Source organism: Phoxinus phoxinus, assembly GCF_949152265.1.
Source record: "Phoxinus phoxinus genome assembly, chromosome: 12".
NCBI lineage: Eukaryota > Metazoa > Chordata > Actinopteri > Cypriniformes > Leuciscidae > Phoxinus > Phoxinus phoxinus.
In genome coordinates, this window is record NC_136887.1 from 8302467 (window position 1) to 8330049 (window position 27583).

The 27583-nt window shown below is 38.1% G+C and overlaps 1 protein-coding gene across 7 annotated transcripts in view; it reads left to right on the forward strand.

Annotated features, from left to right (window-relative positions):
- Positions 1 to 5450: 5450 nt before the first annotated feature.
- hdx (highly divergent homeobox) overlaps positions 5451 to 27583 on the forward strand; it is a 38462-nt gene continuing 16329 nt past the window's right edge. For 2 of the 7 annotated variants that reach the window (XM_079631339.1, XM_079631342.1), the window contains exons 1-9: positions 5452 to 5564; positions 8444 to 8682; positions 9805 to 9951; positions 18004 to 18972; positions 21429 to 21482; positions 21595 to 21741; positions 23175 to 23361; positions 23503 to 23579; positions 23657 to 23749. In XM_079631339.1, the coding sequence (XP_079487465.1) occupies positions 8647 to 8682; positions 9805 to 9951; positions 18004 to 18972; positions 21429 to 21482; positions 21595 to 21741; positions 23175 to 23361; positions 23503 to 23579; positions 23657 to 23749 (1710 nt within the window). In that variant the 5' untranslated portion in view covers positions 5452 to 5564; positions 8444 to 8646. Of the gene's footprint in view, positions 5565 to 8443; positions 8683 to 9804; positions 9952 to 18003; positions 18973 to 21428; positions 21483 to 21594; positions 21742 to 23174; positions 23362 to 23502; positions 23580 to 23656; positions 23750 to 23888; positions 23995 to 27583 lie in introns of all 7 variants that reach the window. The other 5 variants (XR_013799841.1, XR_013799842.1, XM_079631340.1 and 2 more) reach the window with 5 other exon arrangements.

Genomic DNA, 27583 nt, shown 5'->3' on the forward strand with positions numbered 1-27583 from the left:
CTCTGGCATGGACCAGACGCTAGGCATGCTGTCTGGAGCAAAGATATTCACTAAACTGGACGCCAAAATGGGGTTTTGGCAGATCCCATTATCAAAAGACTGTGCCCATTACACCACTTTCCTCACCCCATTCGGGCGCTTCTTCTTCAACCGCTTACCATTCGGCATTGCTTCTGCTCCTGAACATTTTCAAAACAGGATGGTAACGGAAGTGACAGAGGGCTTGGAAGGAGTCGTCTGCCACATGGACGATGTCCTTATATGGGGTTCCACACAGACAGAGCACGACGCACGGGTGCATGCGGTCCTACAGAGGGCACAAACGGCTGGCATAAGACTGAACACAGCCAAGTGTGAGTTCAGCAAAACCAAGGTGAAGTTTCTCGGATACATCATCTCAGCACATGGGGTAAGTCCAGATCCAGAAAAGACACGTGCTGTGCGTGAGATGCCTCCGCCACAAAACATCAGTGAGCTCAGGAGCTTTCTGGGCATGGTGAACCAGCTAGGCAAGTTTGTGCCCAACCTGGCTGAGAAGGACAAAGCTCTCAGAGACCTGTTGTCTAAAAAGAACAATGTGGTATTGGGGGCCTGAACATCAGATGGCATTCACCAGTCTCAAACAAGAGCTAGCGTCCACTCCGGTCTTGCAGTTATACGACCCAAACCAAGAACTGAAAATCTCAGCTGATGCCTCGTCATATATGCTCGGCAGTGTGCTCCTGCAGAAATGCAAGGGGACCTGCGCGCCGGTGGCAAATGCGTCCAGGGCGCTCACAAGCACGGAGCAACGCTATGCTCAGGTGGAGAAGGAAGCACTGGCTTTGACTTGGGCGTGCGAAAGATTCAGTGACTTCATCATCGGTCTCCATTTCGAGCTGGAGACAGACCACAAACCCCTCGTGAGCCTGCTGGGCGGACAAGCGCTGGATTCTCTCCCACCTAGAATACAAAGATTCAGGATGAGGCTCATGAGGCACGGGTACACAATCATGCACGTCCCAGGGAAAAGCCTTACTACTGCAGATACACTGTCACGGGCGCGCCGCTAAAAGATGGTGTGACAGATGGAGATGGCTTAATGGAGGAAACAAACATATATGTGGACTCTATAATGGAACACTTACCTGCAAGTGGGTCTTACCTGTCCGAGCTGCGGAAACAGCTGAGTGCAGACAGCGTGTGCGCCGAGGTGATGAAGTACTGCATTGAGGGCTGGCCAGATCGCAGCAGACTGGACGTGCTAGTAAAACCTTACTGGACCTAAAGGGCTGTTCTCAGCACTCACAATGGACTAATTTTGTGGGGTACTAGACTAGTTATCCCTTCAGTAATGAGGAATAAAGTGCTTGAGAAAATTCACGAAGGACACCAGGGGATAGTTAAATGTCGTGAACGAGCCCAGCAATCCGTATGGTGGCCAGGGCTAAGCAGCCAAATAGGAGAGCTGGTGTTGAAATGCACTGCGTCCATTAAAGAACGTGCCAATGCAACTGAGCCTCCTATGCCTTCCAAACTACCCGATAGGCCATGGCAGAAGCTAGGGGCTGCCCGACAAGAAGTGCAGATGTGGTAATACACCTCAAATCAATTTTTGCCAGGCACGGCATACCGGAAATTCTAGTCACAGACAACGGGCCTCAGTTTGCGGGTGCTCACATGTCAGCCTTCACCACCGAGTACGAGTTTGAGCATGTAACGAGCAGCCCAAGATACCCTCAAAGCAACGGTGAGGCCGAGCGTGCGGTCCAAACCGTTAAGAACCTGCTGAAAAAAGCGACTGACCCTTACCGTACGCTGCTGGCTGACAGGAGCACTCCTTTGAGCAACGGCTTTAGTCCAGCACAGCTGCTTATGGGGCGCCGCCTGCGCACCACGGTGCCAACGTTCCCAGCAGTGCTGGAGCCAGCCATCCCAGATCTTTGGTCTGTGCAGCGCAAAGAAAGGGAGAAGAGAAAGATGGATGCGAGTAACTACGACCGCAGACACAGAGTGAGAAATCTCTCTGACCTGTCACCAGGAGATCAAGTGTGGATCACAGATACAAGATCTACAGCCGCACATGAAACACCTAGATCTTACCTGGTCAGTGGACCACAAGGCACTTTAAGGAGGAATCGCCGTCACCTCATGCCCATGTCGGCAGACAACAGCAGTAACATACTAGAGCATGCTGCAGGGGTTGGTGTGCAGGATACTTCTGCAGACTCAGGACATGTGTCTCCAGAGGGGCCTAAGAACACTCCCACAACTTTGAGAACCAGATCTGGCAGGGCTATTAGAAAGCCAGATAAACTGAATCTGTGAGAACTATGGAAAAAGTATGCTAAATGTTTTTGGGGTTAAACAAGGAGGTTTAGTAATTTCAGTGTTCTAACAGTTTAATAAGACGTTGAATCCTGGTTTGTGTTAACTGTCTATGGTAACTAATGTGTGTTCATGTGTAGCTTAAAGAGGCCTCAAGGATACATATATATATATTAGGGGTGTAACGATACCTTCATTTCACGATTCGATATATATCACGATACTGAACTCACGATACGATATTATTGCGATACTCCCAAGACATATGATAAAAGGTTAACAAAAAATGTATTGTTGATTAAAATGCTAACTTTGATATTACATTGTGGGTTTAAATGAACAGGTTTGGACTTGGTGCTTGTAATTCAAAGACAATGGTGACACCAGAATAAAAATATTCATGATTCTGAAGCTGACCATTGCATTATTATACATTATAATCAACATTATATAGTAGTTTAATGTAGTACTGACACTAAAACTCTGAAAACATGATTTTTTTCTTATACAGTAATTTCTATTTTGGGTGAACTATCCACGATACATATTGTCACTATCCACGATACGTATTGTTGCATTTTTGTATTGCGATATATTGTGGCACGATATATTGTTACACCCCTAATATATATATATGTAATTATATAGGTCACAGTCTATTGCTTTTCAGAAAGGGAGATGTGGTGTGATCTATTATATATATATATATGCTGCCAGGACACTGGGTGGCAGTACGGGGGCGATCGGGGGGAAGAGCTGTGATGCAAGTAAATAATAAAGTATTCCATGTGAATCTATCCAGCTACGTCTTCTTGATTATCTTAAGAACCCAACTCAACCCTGCAAGCATTGAGCAAAATGCAATACGTGGGCTATGTGTAAAGTATTATATATTGCTCACGTTCAAGTCATTTGCACTTCAAAAAAATCGGTTAAATGTTGTTAGAACTTTAATCAGGAAATTCCTAAACATTCCTAAAGCAAGATGCATTTTTAAGAACGTAGAAAAATGGATACTTTATTCAAACACTACTTTTTTAATGAATGCATCTCATTGCAGTCAGTAACTATACAAATCAAACGCAAATAACAAGCATGCAAAACATTGGTGGTGCTTGAGGAGATTCCCCTCTTCCATGTAAAGCGCTTTGAGTGCAGAGAAAAGCGCTATATAAATGTAATAAATTATTATTATTAGATAATTAGAAGACTAGAAGACTAAAACTGAGAATTGCACATGCAAAACTAAAATGTGTGTTTACCAATCAGTGGCCATTATTCTACAATGGATGTTTTCCAACCATTTTTCAACAGACTTGCTATCATCATGATCATGAAGGCCGACCCCTAAACCAAGCCCCCAGTGGATTAGAGGAAGTCAGGTAAAGCGGTTAAACCCCCCGACTGATGGAGAAACACCTCGAGTGTTCTACAGAGATATGATCTTGTGCTCATCAACTACGGTAACACTTTAGAACTGATCCTGATAGTTACTGATTGGCTAATGGTGAACTACCACATTCGACTGCTTACTAGTTCCTTAATCAGAGTTTCTTGTTAGTTAATAATAGTTACTAGAATGTTAATAGTGCGTTACTCATGTAGTTCTTCATTAATGAAGGAACCGTCTTCTATAGTGTTACACAAATCACTTAGTTCAATGTTACTGTCTCCACACCGTCGGCTTCGTCAAAAGGTCAATGCTGATCCAACATTCTTTAAACATTGAAATGTATGTATGTATGTATGTATGGGTATGTGTATGTGTGTATATGTGTATGTGTATATGTATATATATATGTAATATATATATCTTTTTTTTCTTTTCTTTTTTTTCTTCCTCTCAAACAGTGAGTAATAAATGATAACAATACCATCACACATTCACTACTTAAATTACAATATTATACATTCTGGTTGGGGAGATATACAATGTGTCTATAATATGTATATGTATGTGTATGTGAGTATATGTGTATGTAATAGAGACAGGTTCATCCGTATTACCTTCTGTGTTATGTTGTTTAGATATTTGTTTATTTGTTGGCTCATTTGTTTTTCTCTTGTATTATGCCTCTCTTGTTTGTCATTAACTAGTTTAATTGTCCGATACTTGCTTTTTTCACATTTATATTTGTTTATATTTTTTGTTGTTTTTTGTTGTTGCTTTTTTTGTTTATGTACTTATCTGTATTTGTATTGTTTGCTTAATAAAAAAAATAATAAAAAATATTGAAATGTCAAACTTGACCAAAATGATTGGATCAAAACTCAATGTCACCTTGCTATCTGTAATCAGTAACGCGGAAAACATATCAGCACAGCAGAGGAAACACTGAACTGAAAACACTCGAAGAAACAATGCAGCAAACCTGCAAACCTGAGTGAAAGAGAGAGTCTTGAAAAATGCTCGGTCAGAGAGAGACGATATTAATCCATATTTAGATTAGTAGCCTATCTTTCATTTGTTTGGCTGAGAAATCAACTAAAGGTGTTTATTTAATAAAATGTGGATCATTCACATTAAAAGAGACATGTCAGACGGCTTAAATAGCCTACATGCCATAAAAATGTCTTATCAGGACTTTTTTTTCACACTCCATTTGGGGTGAAGAGACACCATAAGTCGATGTGTTGTGTAAAATAACCGAAACTCACAGACTCTTCCGTTCAGATAGGGACTAGCGAATTTAGAAATCATTTTAATAGTTTTTATTTAGTATGCATGCTATTTATACTTTACTATGCATCTGTTGTGATTAAAATTAATTTTTATGTAAAGCACTTTGAATTATACCATTGTGTATGAAATGTGCTGTATAAAAAAATGCATTGCCTTGCTATGCCTAAACTCTCTCTTAAAATGTCTTAGGTATTATTTTAGGTAGGCTATTGATTTTGTTTTACTTATATTTATGATGATTATGTTAAACTATAAAAAATTATGTTATGGTATTTTTTCCCTTATAAAATATGTAGCCTGGTGTAATAACATGTATTTTTGCCCAGTATGCCCAGTAACTTGTAATCATCAGTAGTGGTCTTTCTTTCGAAACCTCCACCCTCACCTAACAGTGGTGGGCGGGGTTTGTTTGTGTCAGAACGATGATTCTGCATCTCCATTGGCTCGTGTCATCTCCGACGTCACGATCATGATTAGAATTGATGATCGGACGTTTTGATTTCATTGTCTAGCCAGGGGATTCGTAAGGAAATCTGCTGAATTCGAGGGGGCCCGTTGATTTCTCAACAAAAAGGTATCTCTTTTAACACGCCAAGGAATATTGTAAGGTTGTGGTGACAGCACGGGTCTCATTCCAAATAGCCCGTGTCATCCATTTATACCAGCATCGCTTCTCGAGCAATGCAAAATTATAATAATAATAATAATAAAAGTTTCGCGTGGTGGATTTGGCTCGCGCGTGGCCTCCTGGGCCTCTCTCGCGCACTAGCGCGCGTCAGGAATTTGCCTCTTATCTTTCCCCCCTCTTTTTTTACCACTTTACTTCAGTTTAGTTACGCATTTCATTTATTTTTTTACCCTAACCCCCAGCGTTTTATCTCCGAGATGAGGGTGGTCGTATGCCCATTTGAGCTCTGTTTGAGATTATTATGATTTCATGCACGAGCGCAAATGTATTACGTGATATTATTTAAAACGCACAAATGAAACGTCGGCGATTAACATACATTTTCTGAGCATCCTAGACATTTGCATGATAAATCAGATAAACTGTTTTGTTTACCATGGGCTGTCCGAGCAGCAGTGACACGCTAGCGTTGGATGTTATTGAGTGTGTTTGTAATGGCGCGGGATGGAGACTTTAGCACTGCAGCTAAACCGCATCAGCACCGCCACTCATCATCACAACAAACAACGCTCATGGTTACGCTGAGGCACACAGCATTTGAATAACACAGTTTTAACTTGTTTCATTTTATTAAAGGGAACGGTTATCTATTATCTTGGACGAAATTTAGATTTCACTACATTCACGTTGTGATGAAAGGCACGGCTCTATCACTCAGTCTAACAATCTTTGGTAACACTTTATTTTACGCCGTCATTGTTACATTGATATGTTACATGTAGTTACTATAGTAATAACTTCAAATTATGTGTAATTGCATGCAACTAACCCTAAACCAAATCAAACCCTTATCCTAACCCTAGTACATGTAGTTACTTGTTCTACATGTATATTAAATATATAATTACAGTGTAACAAATACACCTTAAAATAAAGTGCATCCCAATCTTTCTGTCATTGTATTTATTTGAATAATATAACTAACAGAGTTTTATTATTGCAACATAATATTAATGATTTGGCAGCAACTATAAGATAACCATGAATCAGTGATTTTATGCTTTTTATTAAATAAGCTGATGAAGAACTTTCTCACGTAATGTTGTTGGACTGAAATTGTAAACAGTATTTTAGGTCCCACTTTATTTGTTCTAAATTTAAAAAGAAAATTGATCTAAGGTGCATTGTACTTATTGTGTTGATGTTGTATTGCAAAACACTTGCTACTATTGAGGTGGGATACAGGTAAGGTTAGGACAGGTTTGGTGGTATGTGTAGGTTTAAGGGTGGGTTAAGGAGTAAGGGAATGTCAAAAGTGTAATTATAGATGTAATTACAGAAATTAATTACAGCTGTAATTAAGGCATTTCAATCCTTTAGGTATTATTTTTTTGAAAGTGACCCTATTATGCTATTTTAAAGTTTCCTAATGTAGTTTTTGAGTCTCCTACAACAGGTTTACATGCATCAAAGGTAAAAAAAAAAAAAACTGTTTAATTTTCTCATAATATACATTTGCACATCATCACATTTTCAATGATTCTCAAACGACTCGTCAGATGAATCAATCTCTCTAAATCCCTCCTTTCCGCGAGCTACTCCCCCCCCCCCCCCCCCCCTTAAGCATTAACAAGTGCATGTCCATCAACAAACTGATTATTTTACTTGTACTTAATTATTTATAGAGTATGTTCCTAATTTATTGCGGTGAACATGTGAAAACTGTATCAATAACAGTGCATACATTAGCCAAGCTCTAGCGTGAATGACTGATGTAACATAAAGTTAGTAAAACAAATCTTGCTCCATGCTTAATCTTTCCTCAAAGTAGTGAGAACGACAGACAATCTGCATTGATAGACACAGTTTTATGTAATAGTGTCCCACAGCTGATTAGCAGGAGTATTTCAGTAAGACAGTGATAACACGAGTTAGCCAGTTAGCAGGAGACCTATACTATGTAAAACTCAAAACTAAGTATTTTGAACACCATCTTTCAAGAGCAAGCGGTTTGCGAATCTTGTATTGAACTCCGATATTGAGAAGTCGTCAGTAAAATATAACAATAAGTGTGCGGACAATATGCTAATGTTTCGTCTTGACGTCACAATGTAACGGCTTATGACTCGTTTGAATTTCATTGACTCAGAGTCGACTCTTACTTTTGAAAGACAATAACTTTATATACGGTGCACTTTCAGATTTAAAACTTTGCAGGATGTTTTCATTCGCTTAGAGCTGTGTTACACACTACATGAAAGGGCCCTTTATGGTAACACTTTATTTTACAGTGTCCTTGTTACATATGTTACATGTAATTACCATAGTAATAACAGTAAATTAACTAATCCTAATCTTATAGTAAGTACATGTTGTTAATTAATATTACTCCGTACTTAAATATATAATTACACTGTAACATTGATACCTTAAAATAAGTGTCCATTTTACATGTACTTACCATAGTAATAACAGTAAATTATGCATAATTACATGCAACTAACCCCTTAACCAAAACCTAATCCTACCCTAACCCTTATAGTAAGTACACATTGTTAATTATTTTATTACTCAAATATATAATATATTATTACTTAAATATATAGTTACACTGTAACAACGACACCTTAAAATAAAGTGTCTTTTTTTTCACTCTAAGTAAAATGTAGACAATATGTGCATTGTATCTACTGATTAATTGAAATGTTAGTACCTAGTAGTTAAAGACATGTAATTATTTAAAGTGTTTTTTTCTTTTCTTCTCAGTGTTGTTATAGCAATAATGACTGTTTTGAAGAGGAATCTTTCCATGTGGTGTTTTTCAGATCTGAGGGGTCCAGACCTGGAGAGAGCAGGAGCGTGTGTGTTTATACACCCTCCCAGATACAGCTTCCTCACACCTCGAGTGTTGCGATGCCTGAATGCTGGTGTGAATAGATGTGCACACGACAGTGTGTCTCTGCTGTATGTTGAGATTCATAGTAGCTCAGCCTGATTCCTGGGGTCTCACTGAACATCCATCAGAGGGATGGAAAAATGGCTGGAAAAGAGGAGCATTCACACTGTGAGCATCTACACAAGTGCATATTCATTAGAGACCACGTACACCATTGTGCTGTGGAGTGCAATACAATAGTCCTAACCACTGCAATGGGCTTATTACTCTTATATTGATTTGTTTTTATTTCATAATAAAAGAGGGACATACATTTACCATAAGTTGCACAACTACCGGTACACACTTAAATATTGTTCAGGGTTCAACATATTAAGCTCTGTAAATGGCATCTGATGTGTTACCGGCGAATATAATTTTGACTCATCTGTGTTTCACATTTTTAAAATGAATATTTAATAGGGCTGTCAATCGATTATTATTTTTAATCGCGATTAATCGCATGATTGTCGTGAGTTAACGCGCGATTAATCACATTTTATTTGTTCTAAATATACCTTAAATTAATACTTTTCAAGTTTGTAATACTCTAATCATTATGGGCATGGATAAATATGGATGCTTTATGCAAATGTATGTTTATTATTGAAACCATAGTCATCATAGAGCATGAAGACGAGACATGTTTCAAAGATCATAGATGTTTTTCATTCATGTTGTTATTATTCAGTGTTGTTATTATTCAGGTTCCCATTACTTCTCTTTCTTTGAGAAGTAATGGAAAGAGACGTTATTAACGCGTTAACTTTGACAGCACTAATATTTAAACAAAGAGAATGCAAAACTTCACATGTTACCATCAAGTAATGTTATGAAGCATGTCTCAATTGTGTGTCATGACCTCCTTGCTTTGGTTATGTGCCATACTGAAGCAGTTATAAATAGTGTAATGACAATGAGATTGTGGAGAATGAGTGAAATAGCTCAATAATGATTTCCCCATACACAGCTGTGGGTGAAACATTGAAAAATACATCAAAATAGTTGGATGGAAACCCAGACACTCTTTCAAAAGTATAACCACAAAACATTCAACGTGATCCTAATGCTTTCAATCCAGAACATTCATTTAAAAGAATGAGATTTGCTTTGTGACACTACATTAGTGACTGTATTTGTAATGTGGCTTTTCTTCTTGCATAGGGTGTTCTTGATACTGTTGTCTTATTGCCCGTACTGTGCAGGAGTGTTTTGTCATTTTTATTATTATAACTTCCTTTCATCTTCCAGATGAACTTGCGGTCGGTATTTACTGCCGATCAACAGCGGATCCTGGAACGCTACTATGACAACGGCATGACCAATCAGAGCAAGAGCTGCTTCCAGCTCATCCTACAGTGTGCTCAAGAGACCAAACTTGACTTCAGCGTGGTCAGAGTAAGCGTGTTTTATGTATTTTCTATTGAACATGTCATTTCAGACCATTTTTTGTCGTTATTTATTGGTCAACCATCATGGATTTTTCAATGACTGTTAATTTAACGACTTATATCTAAAGAACAAGATGATAATTAAGTGTACTTATTTTAAATTACAGTATTTACTCAAAATTCTCTAAAACATGTGAAATAACAGAAATAACAATGCATATATCTATTCACATTACTTTAAAATTCTTTTAGTGAAAGTGCCTCAGTGATTGAGAGCAATAGGAGAGGGGGACATTTCAGTGAGTAATGACTTATAAACAAAAGTAGTAAAAAATAAAATAAAAATAAAAATAAATGTATGTAATTTACATTACAATATGCTTCCCCTGTAATTTAGGCGAGATATTGTTGCTAATAAACATAATGTAATTTAAGGTGTCGCTTTTATATGAAAATAAATATGATAAACAAGACACCAAAAGTATTTGTTATTTAATTACGAAAGACGTGTTTATCAATCATTTTTACTTTAATTTTTAGATATGACAACAATCACATGATCCATATAGAGATCGCATTATCAGAGAATGTGTAAATCTCACTTAATTTATAAACATAAACATATCAGAGTTTTAAAAACAAATATTTTAAAAGAGAAAAATACGTCACGGTTGTTTAAACTGTGTCGTCAGCCTCATTGTCGAGAGAGTTTTTTGTACATACGTCAGCATGACATCAGAGCAAGTTGTACCACACTCGGACACATTTCTAAATTGAAAATATGCCCAATGATAACACGTACATTTCACAAAACCTCCCATATATCGCAAAACAGTTTTTATGTTCGCATGAGGTGTTTTTTAGGCAATTTGAAAAAGGAATATTTCGCAAAACTGCTATGCGCATTTACAGGTCACCTGACGTAGATGTTCGGACAGAAGACGAGACAGAGTTCTTCATTAAATTCATAAAAGACAAAAGAATTATGATAATACTAGACTCTCAACCACTAAGAAATGCCACAATCAAGACCTCGAAGCAGATGTGAGGGAGAAACACCCAGAACCTCCTCATATGCGGCCTCTCCCCAGTATAAGTGGCTTTTCTTGCCATTAATGCTTGGATACACGCCTACGTCTCCTTCCATTAACAATAATGGCTTGTGTGGTGACTGCGATATACGTAAACCTACCCAACATCAGTGCCATGATTGTTGGAATGACTTATCACAACGTTTACATAACATCGGTTAATGGAAACGTCGTCATTTCACAGTAGTCTTGTAAAATAATCTATAATGGAAACGCGGCTAGTGTCAATGTTGCAAAGTTTATAGTGTCATTATTCACCGCAAATTTTGTTCTCATCTGATAGTGTCAGTGCAGTTAAATCGATAACATATTAATTCTAGTCTTACAGAAATGTGACAGTCTCTTATTAAATCTAAAAGGGGGGATTTATTCCACTTCCTCCCACAGGGAAACTTTTTCAATCTGTCCATCATGCAAAGTCTCGTTGACATGGGCTTCTACTTTCATGGTTCTTCATTTGCCATTTTGGAGCTTGGTAACACTTTACAATAAGGTTCATTAGATAATATTAGTTAACTACCTTAGTTAAACATGAACTCAGAATGAACAATACTTCTACAGCATTTATTAATCTTAGTTCATATTAATTATAACATTTACTAATACATTATTAAAACCAAAAGTTGTAACTACTAATGTAGTTAAAGGGGTGGTTGAATATGATTTCATTTTTCTAACTTTAATTAGTGTGTAATGTTGCTGTTTGAGCATAAACCACATCTGCAGTTACAACGCTCAAAGTTTAAAGCAAAGGGAGATATTTGCTTTTAAAGAAATTGCTTTTTAAGGACTACAACAAACGGCTGGTAGAGACTACATGACATTCCTCATTTACATAAACATTTACATAAACCCCGCCCCCAGAACACGATTTATAGATTATCAAGACAGAATATGCTAATCAATGACTAGAAGATAACTACACATAAGCTACATAAATTCATCAACTAACCATTCAAAATTCATGTTGTCACTTCTTGAGTCTCTCCATTTTTGTCTGACTGGTTTGAACATAAGAGGCTATCTACATTAATCCGGAGACATTTGAAAAACGGCGTTTTCGTTTATAAACGCTCTCCGTCCACACTAGCGTTTTCAGGCATTTTCGGACGTTTCAGTGTGGATGAGAAACTTTTGAAAAACGCCTGAAAACGCTAAATTCACCTTTACTGCGCATGCGTAAAACCCCACAAAAGATCACTGATATGATTCAGATGGAAAAATAAATAATGAAGTTATCATGCAATTCTTCTGACATGATCATTTTATTTAGTAAAATATCTCACCATACACTGATGCGTCCAGGTCGCACGCAGTCACCGCATGTTTGGTCTAAAACGTGTTGGCTCTCATGTATTGTCGCAGGACAGCAGCAAATGTGAGTAAATTCTGTCATCTTTGCAGGACTGTGATATGAAGAGTGTGCAATGTAGAATATTTTTAGCAACAGTGTGAAAGTGAATAGCACATAACAGGCACAATACTGGTATAAACATGAATATCTATTAGTACAATATGCGTCACATGACTAAATTTACGTCATCGGTTTTAAATACCACCGGTTTCACAGTCCACACTACAACGTGAGAACAGCGTTTTCAAATGTATCCACTTTGGAGTGCGTTTTCAAAAAAGTTAATAAAGTTTTCATTAATAAAAACGCATTCTCAGTGTGGACGGAAGGCCAAAACGGAGAGAAAAATATACATTTTCAAATTAAACGTATTAGTGTGGACATGGCCTAAAAGTTTTAGAAATTTTCAGTGCATGTCTGTGTGAGTGCAAGCTGTTGAAGCTCCGCCCCCTGTGCCGGGAGCAGCAGCTCATTTGCATTTAAAGGGACAGACACACAAACGGTGCGTTTTTGCTCACCCTCAAAAAGTGACAACTTTAACATGCTATATAAAAATATCTGTGGGGTATTTTGAGCTAAAACTTCACACTCTGGGGACATCAAAGACTTATTTTACATTTTGTGAAAAGGGCATTATACCACACCTTAAATGTACTGTGTGAACTAACATGAACAAACAATGAACAGCTGTATTTTTTATTAACTAACGTTAACAAAGATAAAGAACTAATACAGTAACAAATGTATTGCTCATTGTTAGTTCATGTTAGTTAAAGGGATAGTTCACTTTAAAATTAAAATTCTGTCATCATTTACTCACCCTCAAGTTGTTTCAAACCTGTATTAATTTATTTCTTCTGCTGAACACAAAGGAAGATATTTTGAAGAATGTCGGTAACCAAACAGTAGACAGTACCCATTGACTTCCATAGTAGGAAAAAAAAATACTATGGAAGTCAATGGGTACTGTCTACTGTTTGGTTACCGACATTCTTCAAAATATCTTCCTTTGTGTTCAGCAGAAGAAATAAATTAATACAGGTTTGAAACAACTTGAGGGCAGTGTTGTGCATGAACGCGTTCAATGAACGACGTTCACTGAACTCGTTCATATTTTCGCCGAACGCTGAACTGAACGAATCACTTTTCATACAATGAACGTGAACGAGAGCGGCGCTCACTCTGGCAGGAATGAGCAGCACGCGCAGTTCACGTTCACGCTCATTTGAAAAGTCAGGTTTTACCAGGGCTTAATTTGAACATGTTCCGTCACCTCCGACATTGGATCTGGAACCTTTTTTATTGGATCCGGCACCTCCTGTGTCACTAAAATTAATTGCCTAAATGAAAAAAAAAATAAAAAATAGGCTTACTGTTTGTGTAGTGTTCAAAGTTTGCGACACATGACTTGCGCGCTTGTTGTACGAGTTGAGATTGCTGTTAGCCTCGATCACTCAGGGGAAAAATCTCAAAAAGACAGGAAAATTTGCAAAAATCATTTCCGCGGATCAAAAAGGAGACCACGGTGGACACAGTAGCCTAGTATCGATATCTTGTTATTTAGACATAAATAAGGGGACGTTCTAATCTGCATCAAGCCACATTAAGCGTTCGTATAGCCTAATGGTTTTCTATGGGAGGAAAATGCTTAACCGTTCATATTATTGGCTCATCTGATTTTTTGTACATAGTAGCCTATTTGTTAGGATTTTAGTATAATTATTAGGTTTATAAATGCACGCACAATTATCCGTGAACTTGATTTGAACAAATGCCTTTCAACTTGTGAGTGCAAAATTCAGAATTAAATTAATGTGCAGAAATGTGTACAAATAGAGAGTAGGCTATGTGCCTAGGCCTACTATACTGTTGTAGCCATTAAAAAAAGCGCATTTCATATTTGTTAAAATGTTATAATGTTATTTTTTCCCCCCATTTATGTTGATTTATGAAAAGTGAACAGCACGACCGAGATAGGATGCGCAATATGAGACATGGAGCGGGTCAGACATGATTTTGACTGTTGAAGTTGAAGTTGTTATAGAAAGCCTTTCTTTAAAGTGAATTTCGTTTTGTATAAATTGTATCTTAATTTTAATAAATTTTTCATCAACCAATTGCCTGTAGGCTATTTAATGAATAGGCCGACGAAACAAATAGGCTATAACGGAGGCGCCCGCGCGCTCACTTGCATTGCACGTGAACTAGAGCACATCCTAACTTCACACAGACATGACAAATACATCAAATACACAAAGCTTGAAATGTCTTTAAACTAAATAATTCAAAACGAAAAAAGAAAAAGGCTACTCTCTGATAATCCAATATTAGGCTTATTTATGTGCATTTCTCTCTATAAGCGTTCACACGGAGATGGCGATCGTCAACTTCTAGAGAAAACACTTGTTTATTAATAAAAATCAATACACGCGTCACCGGATTTACAGATGCACGCACGCACATTATTTCGAAATAACGAGATACTGTGTTGAAATAACATTATTATGAATAATAGTCTACATCTTTGTTAAAATAATTTTAAAAAATGAACGTGAACTAGTTCATTTTTAGATATGTGAACTTAGTTATTTTTTTTTTTTAAATGAACTATGAACATGAACTAGTTCATTATCATCTGTGTGAACTGAACTTTGAGCTAGTTCTTTTTAAGTACACAGCAAAATCCCCAGTGTAAAATCAACACTGCTCGGAGCATATATGGTCCCACTCTACAGAGTGTTAAAATAACACTTAATCAGTGTTAAAGTTAATGAGATAATTAAGAGATTAATTAAGTGATGATTGAACATTAATGATGAACACCTGCTGTTAACAAGCACAATCACTGAAGGAAAGAGAAACACAAGAACTACAACTACAACTACAACTTTTAGTCACAGCCGTAGATTGAATCAACTGAAGATAAAAATAACACCGTGTCCTAACTACATGCGACGCGATAAAATTCCAGCGACAGCAAGTGTGTCTGTCCACACTAGACGCGACGCGACTGTGAGACGGCACACGTCAATAAAAAAATCACAGCCATTCAGAACAGCGTGTGGGCGGAGTCTCTCTGTGAAAGCGCACTGCTGGCCCGCACTCGCATTGGAAATGGGTAAGGACATAATCAAATCAAGAAATAACATTATTAAAAATCAAAACATTAACAAAATATACTTATTGACTAATTTTGTTATGAAGTACAGTTGTATGTTTGCATAGAATTCAGTTTGAACGCTAAATTATATGCTTTCAAAATCTGATGTAAATTATCCATTATCGCTTGTGGCACAGTGACCTATTTTTAACTAAAAATAAATAATGTGTACTCATAACCAGTGTAATTTCTTCATATGACAATCAGTTTATTCAATGAGATCTCTGTGTGGGCGGATCTGTCAGCCGCGACGTCGCAGAAATAGGAACCGTTTCTAAATTAGAAACTTCGCGTGTCGCCGCCGCGTCTGGTTAGGACAAAAACTCTGATTAACATGGAAAAGATACCTTTTATCGCGTGTCGCGGCGTCGCGTCGCGTGTAGTTAGGACATGGTGTAAGACATTCAATCTCTGAAGATCTCAACAGTGAACGATTAAACAACTCCACAAACAGCATTACCAGCTTCACTTATTACTAACCAGACTGACTTTATTTCTGGTATATGTCTATGGACAAAAGTTTAGATGTCGATGTTTTAAAAAAAAGGTCACCATTATGGTGATCAGTTTTCCCTTCAGTTGGGCAGTTTGACTCATGGCTTTTAAAGTGCAATTTTGGTCTTTGTAACAATATTTACCAAAACTCATAATATGTTACAAAGGAAGCTAAAAATATGAAATGTCCAGGTGTTATCGTTTTCATTATTATAAAGATGAAAGATTCACTAATCTTATCCCTGACAAAAAACAAAAGTTGTTTTTAGTTATTAATAAAGTCACTTTTTTTGACACAGAGCAGTCATCCTGAAAAAAAAATTGATATGTATTGCAGAATTTTTTTGAAAATTATTATTTTTATATTAGAAACAACAGACATCAAGAATCAGAGTATGAATCTCAACAATGGTGACATGCTTCATGCTGCAATGCATGCTGGGAGCCACGATTTGTATACTATGGTGCCTTCCATAATGCATTGCGGCATAAAGCATGTCACCATTAATGAGATTCATATGGGGATTCTTGATGTCTGTGTTTTTGTCCAAAGATTACTTTCCGAATAATTAAAAAATAAAGATTCAGCTTGATGACTTATCTATAGAAAGAAATTAATGTTATTGAAAATCGATTATTACCAAATCACCATTTTCAGTAAATGATAAAAAAAATTAATATTTGTGCTTCATGATTTTGAAAACTATGGGCCTATCACCTGACCATCTTTGTTTCTGGCTTTCTTTGCAACCTTTGTGTGTTTTGGTAAACACTGTTACAATGACCATGAAAATCAAATATTAAAAAAAAGAATCAAATTGCCCAACTAAAGGAAACACTGTTCACCATAATGGTGATTTTTTAAAATGGTGACTAAAACATCAACATCTAAACCTCTGTTAATTCTCAATAAAACTTCTGTAGACATCTGACAGAAATAAAGTCAGTCCTGGTTAGTAATAAGTGAAGCTGGTAATGCTGTTTGTGGAGTTGTTTAATTGTTCACTGTTGAGATCTTCAGAGATTGAATGTCTTATTTTTATCTTCAGTTGATTTAATCTACGGCTGTGACTAAAAGTCAGTTGTAGTTCTTGTGTTTCTCTTTCCTTCAGTGATTGTGCTTGTTAACAGCAGGTGTTTATCAATAATGTTCAATCATCACTTAATTAATCAGTTAATTATCTCATTAATTTTAACACTGCTTCAGTGTTATTTTAACACTCTGTAGAGTGGGACCATATATGCTCCGAGCAGTGTTGATTTTACACTGGAGATTTTGCTGTGTATGAACGGGCACAACACTGCTTGAGGGTGAGTAAATGATGACAGAATTTTAATTTTAAAGTGAACTATCCCTTTAATACATTAACTAATGTTAACTAATGAACCTTTTTGTAAAGTGTTACCCTTTAAAGGTAGGGTAGGTCAGAATTGTCTAAAAAAACTTTTATTCAAATTTGTTTAAACTGTCTTTATATACCAATACATAATTAAAATGCAAGTACTCTGAAATAGAGAGTATAAAAAATTGAGTGGCTCTAGTGTATTTAATCTTTAATAAACACAGCTCATTAATTCCATTCACTCCCACCTAAAAACGGGTGCGCGACTGCGCGCACGTCGGCAGAGCCAGTAATAGCGGCGGTAGTCATGGCGACGGAGAGTGACAGTCGCGCAAGCCAATCACTTGTTTCGTCCCGAATGAGCTGTGTTTTTTGAAGATTAAATACACTATAGTCACTCAATTTTTATACTCTCTTTTTCAAAGTACTTACATTTTAATTATGTATTGGTATATAAAGACAGTTTAAGCCAATTTGAAAAAAAGTTATTTAGACAATTCTTACCTACACAACCTTTAATTCAATGGAAAAGTGCAGCAGGAACATATTTTCTGCTGGAATAGTTAGACTTTCTCAAACCTGATGGCAGTGCATGTCTCTGCGTTTCTCTTTCTAGACATGGGTAGGAAACAAGCGACGGAAGCTGGCATCTAAAGCAGACCAGAACGGTGCATCTGCTCATGGTTTGTCCCATCAGCACGTTCCCTGTGGATCTGCCGGCGCGCTCGTGGCCGGGTCGGTGTTGACGGCCGAGATGGCAGCCATGAGGAGCATTCAGCGTGGGCCCGCTGTGACCCACCTCCTCCCCCCACAGGCCTCATCCTCCTCATCCTCCTCTTCTCCGTCATCTTCCTCGCCACTCAGTGGCCACAGTGATGTGATGTTGACAGGTATTTATGCCAGCTGCTTTGATGCTTCAGCTCTCAACAGGACAGGGACAAAATCATTGCCCTCGCACACAGAAATGGAGCTGCCCGCTCACGAGCGTATGCAGCGGAAAGTCCCCATCATCCCCGGCTCTAGCGCAACACTTAAACCCTTAAGCTCGAGAGACTCTGCGGTAATCGCTCCCAGTTGGGCCAAGCAGTGCAGGACGTCCCAGCATCCGCCATGGCCTCAGAAAACGGCGCCGGCGCATTGCGGTCCTGTGGGTGGTAGCGCTCAGATTCAGCGTGTTTTCACCCTGGACGGATTAGAGGACCTGTCGCAGCGAGCTCTCCCGGGAAGCGCTCGAGACACAGCGGTGAGGAAAACCCGGCCGGTCGACGCGTCCGAGATCTTCTCGATCGCGATGGAAACCGCCGACGCTGATGACGAGTATTCCAGAGAAGAAGAGCTAGCTAACATGGGTGTGCAGATGCACTGCGGGAAAGCCTCTGTGGGCTCCAGCGCTGGTTCCTCTTCTTTGACTGACAGTCCGGGACCAACAGAGAGGAGCCATCCGGCCTGTGCGCTGAACCTATCAAACTCGGCTCTCTTTGGGGAAAAGGGATGTCAGACCAGCAGCTCCTTATTGATCAGATCACCCTCCCCTAGCAACTTCCCGTTAAACCTGCAGACCTCTTCCAGAATCCCCTGTCTCAAGGTATGCCACGATGATTATTATTTTTGATTATTACACAGTGACTGTTTCAGAGGCCCACACATTTTCTGGACGAGCCTCACCCGTAGGGCTGTAAACGATTCATCGCGATTAATCAAATCCAAAATAAAAGTTTGTGTTTACATAATATATGTGTGTATTGTGTATAATTATTCTGTATATATAAATACACACACATGCATGTGTATATTTAAGAAATTATTTTTATTTATATATAATATAAATCATATAAAAATATATATGCAGTATATAAATGCAAATATTTCTGAAATATATACATGCATGTGTGTGTATTTATATATACAAAATAATTATACACAATACACACACATATATTATGTAAACACAAACTTTTATTTTGGATTCGATTAATCGCGTTATGATTATTGTTATGTTATGATTATTGTTATGTTATGATTATTTTAAAGCCCTAGATTAGCTATTAATGGCTGTTAATTTAGACAGGGACAAATGAATTTGAACTTTGCTATGAGATTCACACGAAATATAATTTTGATTGATCAAGAAAAAATGAACTAAATAAATTGCACCGGATTGCACTGAATCTCCAAATTAGTATTAGTGAAAGCACAAAAAGTCATTTTGGTAACACTTTAAAATAAGGTTTCATTTGCTAACATTAGTAAACTACTTTAGTTAACATGAACTACGAATGAACAACACTTCTGCAGAATTCATTATTGTAGTTAAAGGTTGGGTAGGTAAGAATTGTCTAAATAACTTTTTTTCAAGTTAGTTAAATTAGGAACTCCAAGGCACTCGAAATATGTGAAAAAAAGTTAAAAAGCCTTTATTGATGAATGGCTCTAAACATTAAAAATGGTGGATCTGTCACCATTTTTAATGTTTAGAGCCATTCATCAATAAAGGCTTTTTAACTTTTTTTCACATATTTCGAGTGCCTTGGAGTTCCTAATTTAACTAACTAGATTCTATATCCCATCCAAAGAGCACCGAGATTTTTACACCCTGAAGCAGCACTTCTATTTGCATCCTTTGCTTTGATAACTTTTTTTCAAATTGGCTTAAACTGTCTTTATATACCAATACATAATTAAAATGTAAGTACTTTGAAAAAGAGAGTATAAAAATTGAGTGACTATAGTGTATTTAATCTTCAAAACACAGCTCATTAATTCCTACCGGGACGAAACAAGTGATTGGCTTGCGCGACTGTCACTCTCCGTCGCCATGACTACCGCCACTATTACTGGCTCTGCCCACGTGCACGCAGCCGCGCACCCGTTTTTAGGTGGGAGTGAATGGAATTAATGAGCTGTGTTTATTGAAGATTAAATACACTAGAGTCACTCAGTTTTTTATACTCTATTTCAGAGTACTTGCATTTTAATTATGTATTGGTATATAAAGACAGTTTAAACAAATTTGAATAAAAGTTTTTTTAGACAATTCTGACCTACCCTACCTTTAATGCTAATTTTAATTTACTAATACGTTATTAAAATCAAAAGTTGTATTTATGACATTAATTAATGCACCGTGAACTAGCATGAACAAACAATGAACAACTGGATTTTTATTAACTAACATGAACAAAGATTTTTACAGTAAAAATGTACAGTATGAAATACAGTAAAAAAAAGATTGCTCATGGTTAGTTCATGTTAGTCAACGGTGCATTGTGTAATATTTAGGAGGATCTGTTGACAGAAATGCAATATAATATACATAACTATGTTTTCAGTGGTGTATAAAGTACCTTACTTAATGAACCGTTGTTTTTATTGCCTTAGAATGAGCCATTTCTATCTACATACACACCGGGTCCCCTTACATTGAAATGCGCTGGCATGTTTCTACAGGAGCCCTAAACGGACAAACTTGTTTCGTCACTATGCTGTTCTTCATGCAAAGAAGCTAGCTAAAGTCAGCCAATAAAATACTGACACAATGATGAACAAGTAACAATAATATTTGCAATAACATATAGTTTTACTGAATAATAAAGTAAACATCATTTCTTAATTTATCTTTGTAAAGAAACCTCATTGCTGAACTGGCTACTCTCTGCTGTCTCAGACGACGACGTCTTTTCCTGTCGGCCACCCACCGTAACTTTTGATGGTTGCAATTCGCAACCTCACCACTAGATGTCACAAAAACTTACACACTGCACCTTTAATATATTAACTAGTGTTACCTAATGAATCTTATTGTAAAGTGTTACCGTTATTTTTTTCCCCTCCACTTTAAAGTTTATTTTGTGAATTCATTTTCACAATAATTAAGTTGGGTATCAATATAAATAAATAAATACACAAGTATTCATAAGTACACAAGTATTCATTCTTATTTCTGCACGACACCTGCGTGCCTAAATTACAGAGACAAGCATGTTACTGAAAGGATCAGACTATTTTTTTCACAAGAAAATGTTTTCCTTTGTATTTCTTCAGGTAACGAGTAACATGTCTGCTCCCTGGCTTCATAGTAACTCGCGGAAAAGAACGGTGAGTCTCTCAAATATGCTGACGCTCTTCTCTAGCACATATATTGAGCAGAGATCATTTTACTGTCAGTTTTTGATGATGGCTTTTAATAAAAGGTGTAGTGTTTATTAAGCTGCAGGACAGGACGCAGTTTAGCGACAGAGACTTGTACACGCTGAAGCGCTACTGGGATAACGGCATGACCAGCCTGGGCTCTCTGTGCAAAGAGAAGATCTCAGCTGCAAGTAATGAACTCAGCGTGGACACTGAAATTATCAAGGTCAGGAGTCTGTACAGAAATCATCCTTTTCTTCTCTTCTTTTATAGTTAGAGACACAGCATAATACAGTGGCAAAAAAAAATCCCTCGTAAACAATTTCACTATTCATAATTCTAGAAGAATAATCAAACATTTTCTTTCAATAATCGAATTGGCTAAAAGATTCCTTAAGTTTTTTTTTCTTTTTTTCTATCGAGTAGATGCAGCATCACAGAAAGGTTTAGCTAGGCCCCTGATATGACTCAGTGTCTTCATCTGAATGTGCTTCATGTCAGTGGTATTTATCAAAAATCATACTTTTATGAGAATATAATACATCACATTATTAGGAGAATAATATAAATGTTCATTTAACATCAAGAAATGACATGCAGGTGAGACGATGTCAATGTGGTATTCTGTCAAATTGTATTTGTGTCTAAGTTACTGTCTGATTATTGTTTTAGTTTTTTGTTGAATGTGTTCCTTCTGTTTAGAGAGAATAATTTCCTTCACAAAAATGATATTTTTCTGTCTTACCATAAAGCATATTGTAATCACACACAAATATTTTGTGCACACTGTTTCAGTTTGCTTGAAATTGCCTTGGAAAATATCCTTTCCCTTGTAATATCAAAATGGTGTTTAATTATTGAGCTTGGCAACTAGCAGATATGTTACAATGATGAAATTGTAATGATGTAATTTCATTGAGAAAGCATATTGTTTCTGTTCTTTGATGTGAAATATATTGGCAATTATAGAATGAGCCCAAAGTAACAGTAGCAAACTGCATGTGTTATTTATAATTTAGGGGGAGGAGACGTTCTCATTCTAGAAAGCATTTGATTGGACAAAATTTCTCCAGTGCTTTGTAAGTCATCAAATTTTCTGGGTCCCTGCTCCCAGAGGAGAGAGTTTAAGTAGAAGTATATCAGCAAATCTTCTGAAAGTGAATTTAGTCAATGTTTAGATGTACACTAACATGAGCATAGCTAACAGACAGACCAAAAGCTTTATTTACCGATAATGTCCAAAGGAACTGTTATATTACAAGGTAATTTAAGAGCCAGAGGATTTATGGATAAACAAAGTGTCACACATAGTTTAAAAATTTCAGTACTACTTAAAAATGTTTGCTCGTTTGTTAAAGTACAATTTGACCAAATCTTCCAGACCCTCTTCTCATTTATAGTCTACCTACAGTCCAATCCCTTTTCTCATATTACATCTTTGCTTATCGGTGATATGACTTAATTCTCATAAAATGGTGGCCTATAATTTTTTATCTCACTTTATTCATGAAATCCATAATTTTATATATTGTTGCATCGAAATCCAACATTTTATATATATATATATATATATATATATATATATATATATATATATATATATATATATATATATATGAATGTCATGTCGTTGCCTTTTTTTATACCTGTATTTGACAGACGTGGATTGGTAACCGCAGAAGGAAGTACCGTTTGATGGGCATTGAAATTCCCCCGCCTAAAGGAGGGCCGGTCATGTTCCCAAATCCTTCTGCACCTCATTCACCTCAAATCCTCGAAGACGACTGTCCGGAACTAGGAGAGGCCGGCGAACACAATGACGCTATGTCACTCTGTTTGTCTGATGGTGGGAAAGATTTTAATGCTGTTGATGGATGAGATCATATTTAATGCATTTGTTAATTACATTGAAAATACAGGAAACTGTATTGTTTTAAGACATTTTAATGTGTATTAATTGTACATTTGCCTTTTTTTCTTTTTAAAGATGAAGCCAGTGATTATTATCTGAAAGAAAATGACGATATGAATGATGAATCAGATTCCACCCCTGCTAAACATGTGGTATGAGCACATATTCATTAACTTGTTAACCCGAACTCAATCTTTGCTGGTAACTAAAACATAAAACTTTCTTTTAGAAGATTGAAATCATCGAAGAAGAGGATGATGATTATGACGATGGCATGTTGACCACAGAGATGGAACAGATGCATAACCTCATAGAGTTCAAGGTAAGCAGAGAACCATGAGATAATGAAGAATCCTACAAAGACCAGGACAAATTAATTTTGCCCCGTATGCTTTATTAAAAAAAAAAAAAAAATTATGTAAAGAAACACAGGCCTCTGCTTTGTGTTCATCTTCCAACAGCTTAAAGGGATATTTCACACAAAATGTTGTTCCAAACATTGTACGCATGTCTTTCTTCTGCAGAACACAAATGAACAATATCATACGGGTTTAGTACGACATGAGGGTGAGTAAAAGATGACAGAACTTACATTTTTGGGTGAACGCAAGAATCTCAAGGGTGTTTCCGAGTTCATGCACGGCGGTAACTTTAAAATGAAAATGCTTTCATTCCCAGCCATCCCCACAGTTTCCAACGGTTGTTCTTCTGTTACTTTGTGCAAAACAGCTTTCGGAGTGCAGTACCCATCTCCTCTTTGAAGGGTATTAGGGCACAAGAGATTGTTACTATAGGCTGCCCCACTAAGGGTGGCTGTGTGCCAACTATACAATTGGTCCCTTGGTTCCAGAGTTCTGGGGCGGCTCCTCTGACACTTAAGGGAATACGTGGCCGCCATTACTGCTGAGCATGCGCTTATTGATGGAGAATCATTGAGGAGGTATTCGTTAGTCTCCAAATGTATGTGTAGGCTGAGGCCTTTCTGTCCAGAGAGAGTTCCTTCCTGGAAGGGTTATCAGGTTCCCCAGTCAGCTTTGGTTGAATTTCTGAACCTTAAGGTGGCTCTTTTGCTAGTCTTGATGTCTCTTTAAAAAATGGGGGATTTGTAGGCCCTGTCGGTGGGCTCGTGTTGCTTGGACTTTGCCCCTGTCCTAATTATGGTCTTATTGCACCATTTTAAAGGTGCCATCCTCTACCGCTTAGTTGGTTATGATGTGGTCATCTCTGGAGCAGGAAAGTGTCCCGTCTACTGAAGAAAAGACCCAAGAGCAGAAGAATGCTTAACAGTTTTATTGACAAATTGCTGAAATATACTTCTGGACAAAAACTCAGCTGCCTCCAGACCAACTCAGGTAGATGGTCAAACAGGTCTCACTCTTAACCAGCCGACAATTATTCAGATCCAGGAACGAAAGATTAGAGTCCGACGAGCAAGATGATAAAGTCCAGGCAAGCAATAAAACTGGAATTACTAACCAGTCGGAATAGCGTGCTGTAGTCACACTCAAATGTACTGATCATTAATGAAGCAGACTTGCAAGAAAGTTCAGATCCAGAGTCAGGAATGAATGGGATAGCCAAACCAGGGAGACCAATCCAACGTTGGGAGAAACTGGTGAGACAGGAACCACAACACCAACTAGGCAGAGAACAAAACCCCAAAAATAATGAACAAAATCTGACTGAATTGACAAAGCAATGTGAGCAAACAAACTGGCAATACACAGAGAAAAGACCAGAACAAATGGCAATGAAATCAAGAATAAACTGAGAACAGGTGTGTGCAGTCGCCACGTGAAAGAAAGACAATAAAAATAAAAACTAAGAAAGGAGACAGAGTGATCAAACCTGAGTCCTGACAGTACCCCCTCTCTCAGGAACGCCACCTGGCGCACTCACGGGAAGGGAAAACTGGCGATGCTGATTTGATGATTTGTTTTGAGCACAGACAGAGCATGCGGCCACAAACTGACGAATGTGCTTAGCCATGACCGGCCACCAAAACCGCTGACGGATGGCTGCCAGCGACCTACTCAGTCCTGGATGGTATACTAATTTGGAGGCGTGCCCCCAATGAAGAATGGTGGCGAGAACACCCTCAGGAACAAAAAGCAGACCCGCTGGATATCACCCTATGCACCTCAACTAGATTAGAGCTCGCCTGTCCCGATCCTTGATGCCCCAGACGACGGCCCCCACCACATAGCCTGATGGCAAAATAGTATTAGGATGGGGGACATCAACCAGGGCACCAAAACACTAGGACAATATGTCAGGCTTACCATTTTTAGAACCCGTTCTTTAAGACAGCACAAAGTTGAAGCGCCCGAAGAACAACTGAAATTCAAGCATTTAGCAGATCAAATATATTTCAGATTCCTGTGGTCAGTCCACACCCCAAATGGAAGAGCCATTCCCTTCAGCCAGTGACACCACTCCCCCAAAGCCAGACAGACCACCAGCAGCTCTCATTTGCTGAGGTCACAATTCTGCTCTGCTGTAGACAAACGGTAGGACAAATAAGCACAAGGGTGAAGCTTATTATCATGAGAGGATATTTGAGACAGGACTGCTCTGACACCAAACCTTGAGGCCTCCACCTCCACCTCAAACTGACGTGATGGGTCCAGAGTAATAAGAATGGGATCAGATGAACATTTGGACTTGGGGCTTAGAAAATGCCTCTTAAGCAGCTGAAGACCAAATCAATTTAGATTTGATGGATGCTAATGCTGATAGAGGGGCCGCCACCTGACTAAAGTTCCTAATGAAACGCAGATAAAAATTGGCGAATCTTAGGAACTGCTGAAGGTCTTTTCGAGAGTCGGGTGTCGGCCAGTCAGAAATGGCCCTTACTGTCGCAGGGTCCATGCGAATCCCTTCTACCAAAATGGTGGACCCCAGAAACGAAACTGACTGGGAATGAAACATGCACTTCTCCACTTTGACAAATAACTAATTCTCCATCAACCGCTGCAGCATTCGCCTGACGTGCTGGATGTGCAGCTGAAACAAACAAGAATATCTCAGACTGTCGTCCTGGTACATAAAGACAACTTTATTTATCATGTCTCTCAGCACGTCATTGACGAGGGCTTGGAAGACAGCCGGAGCATTAGACAGGCTGAGAGGTAAAACCAAATGTTCAAAGTGTCCCGTAGGTGCATTAAAAGTCCCCCACCCTTACAAATGGGAAGAGTTGCTTAAATCAAACTTTGTGAAGAATCTAGCCTCTAGCCTCTACTCCTGCAAAACCTCAAAGGCTGAAGACATAAGAGGTAGGGGGTACCTGTTAATAATAGTTATGTCATTCAGTCCCCGATAATCAACGCAAGGGTGCAAAGAGCCATCATTCTTCACAAAGAAGAACCCGGCACCCACCGGAGAGGAAGAGGGATGGATAATGCTGGCTGCCAGAGACCAGAGCTATTTTTCCATGGCAGCTTGCTCGGGATTGGACAAGAAGAAAAGCTCGCTCAGGAGATGTGCAAGAAGGTTGACCCTGTTGTCTATTCACTCATGAACCCACGAAAGGGAACGTCAGTTACGTATGTAACCCTCATTTCCTACTCATAGCGTTGCCATACTTTCAATTCATGCCTGCTGCGTCTTCCTCAGAGAAATCTGGGGAATTGATGAAACAGATGGGCTTTATGGTGCTGGTGACACAGCACACATATGCCATAGGGCTGGGAGAAAAAATCGATTAGCCTAGCTATTGCGTTTTTTTTTCTTCTAAAATCGATATTTTTATTATTATTCCAGAATCAATATTAATGCAAATTCAATTGCTTTATTTTTGTCCTTGCTTGTAGATGAGGTTGACAGAAGTTAGCCACTTTCGTTCCAACAGAGGATGAAGTGTGTCATTATCTATGGATGAGTGTTGAGTGACGTAATATCCCAAGTGGATGCGTGGAAGAGACGTGAGACTGAAAGCACTGAAAGGCCCTCGCGCTACTCATGTGCTGAGAGAGAGATAATAGAGCTGCACGATTCATCTTTAAAAGACTGTGATCTCGATTCAAACACCCACGCGATCTTTCAATTCGTCTGTCTATTAAACTTTGACAAAATCATATCACAACATTCAAAGCTGTGTTGGCGCTGCCGCTGACCCGGAGAGAGTTGTCTTGAAACAGCTTCACAAACAGTA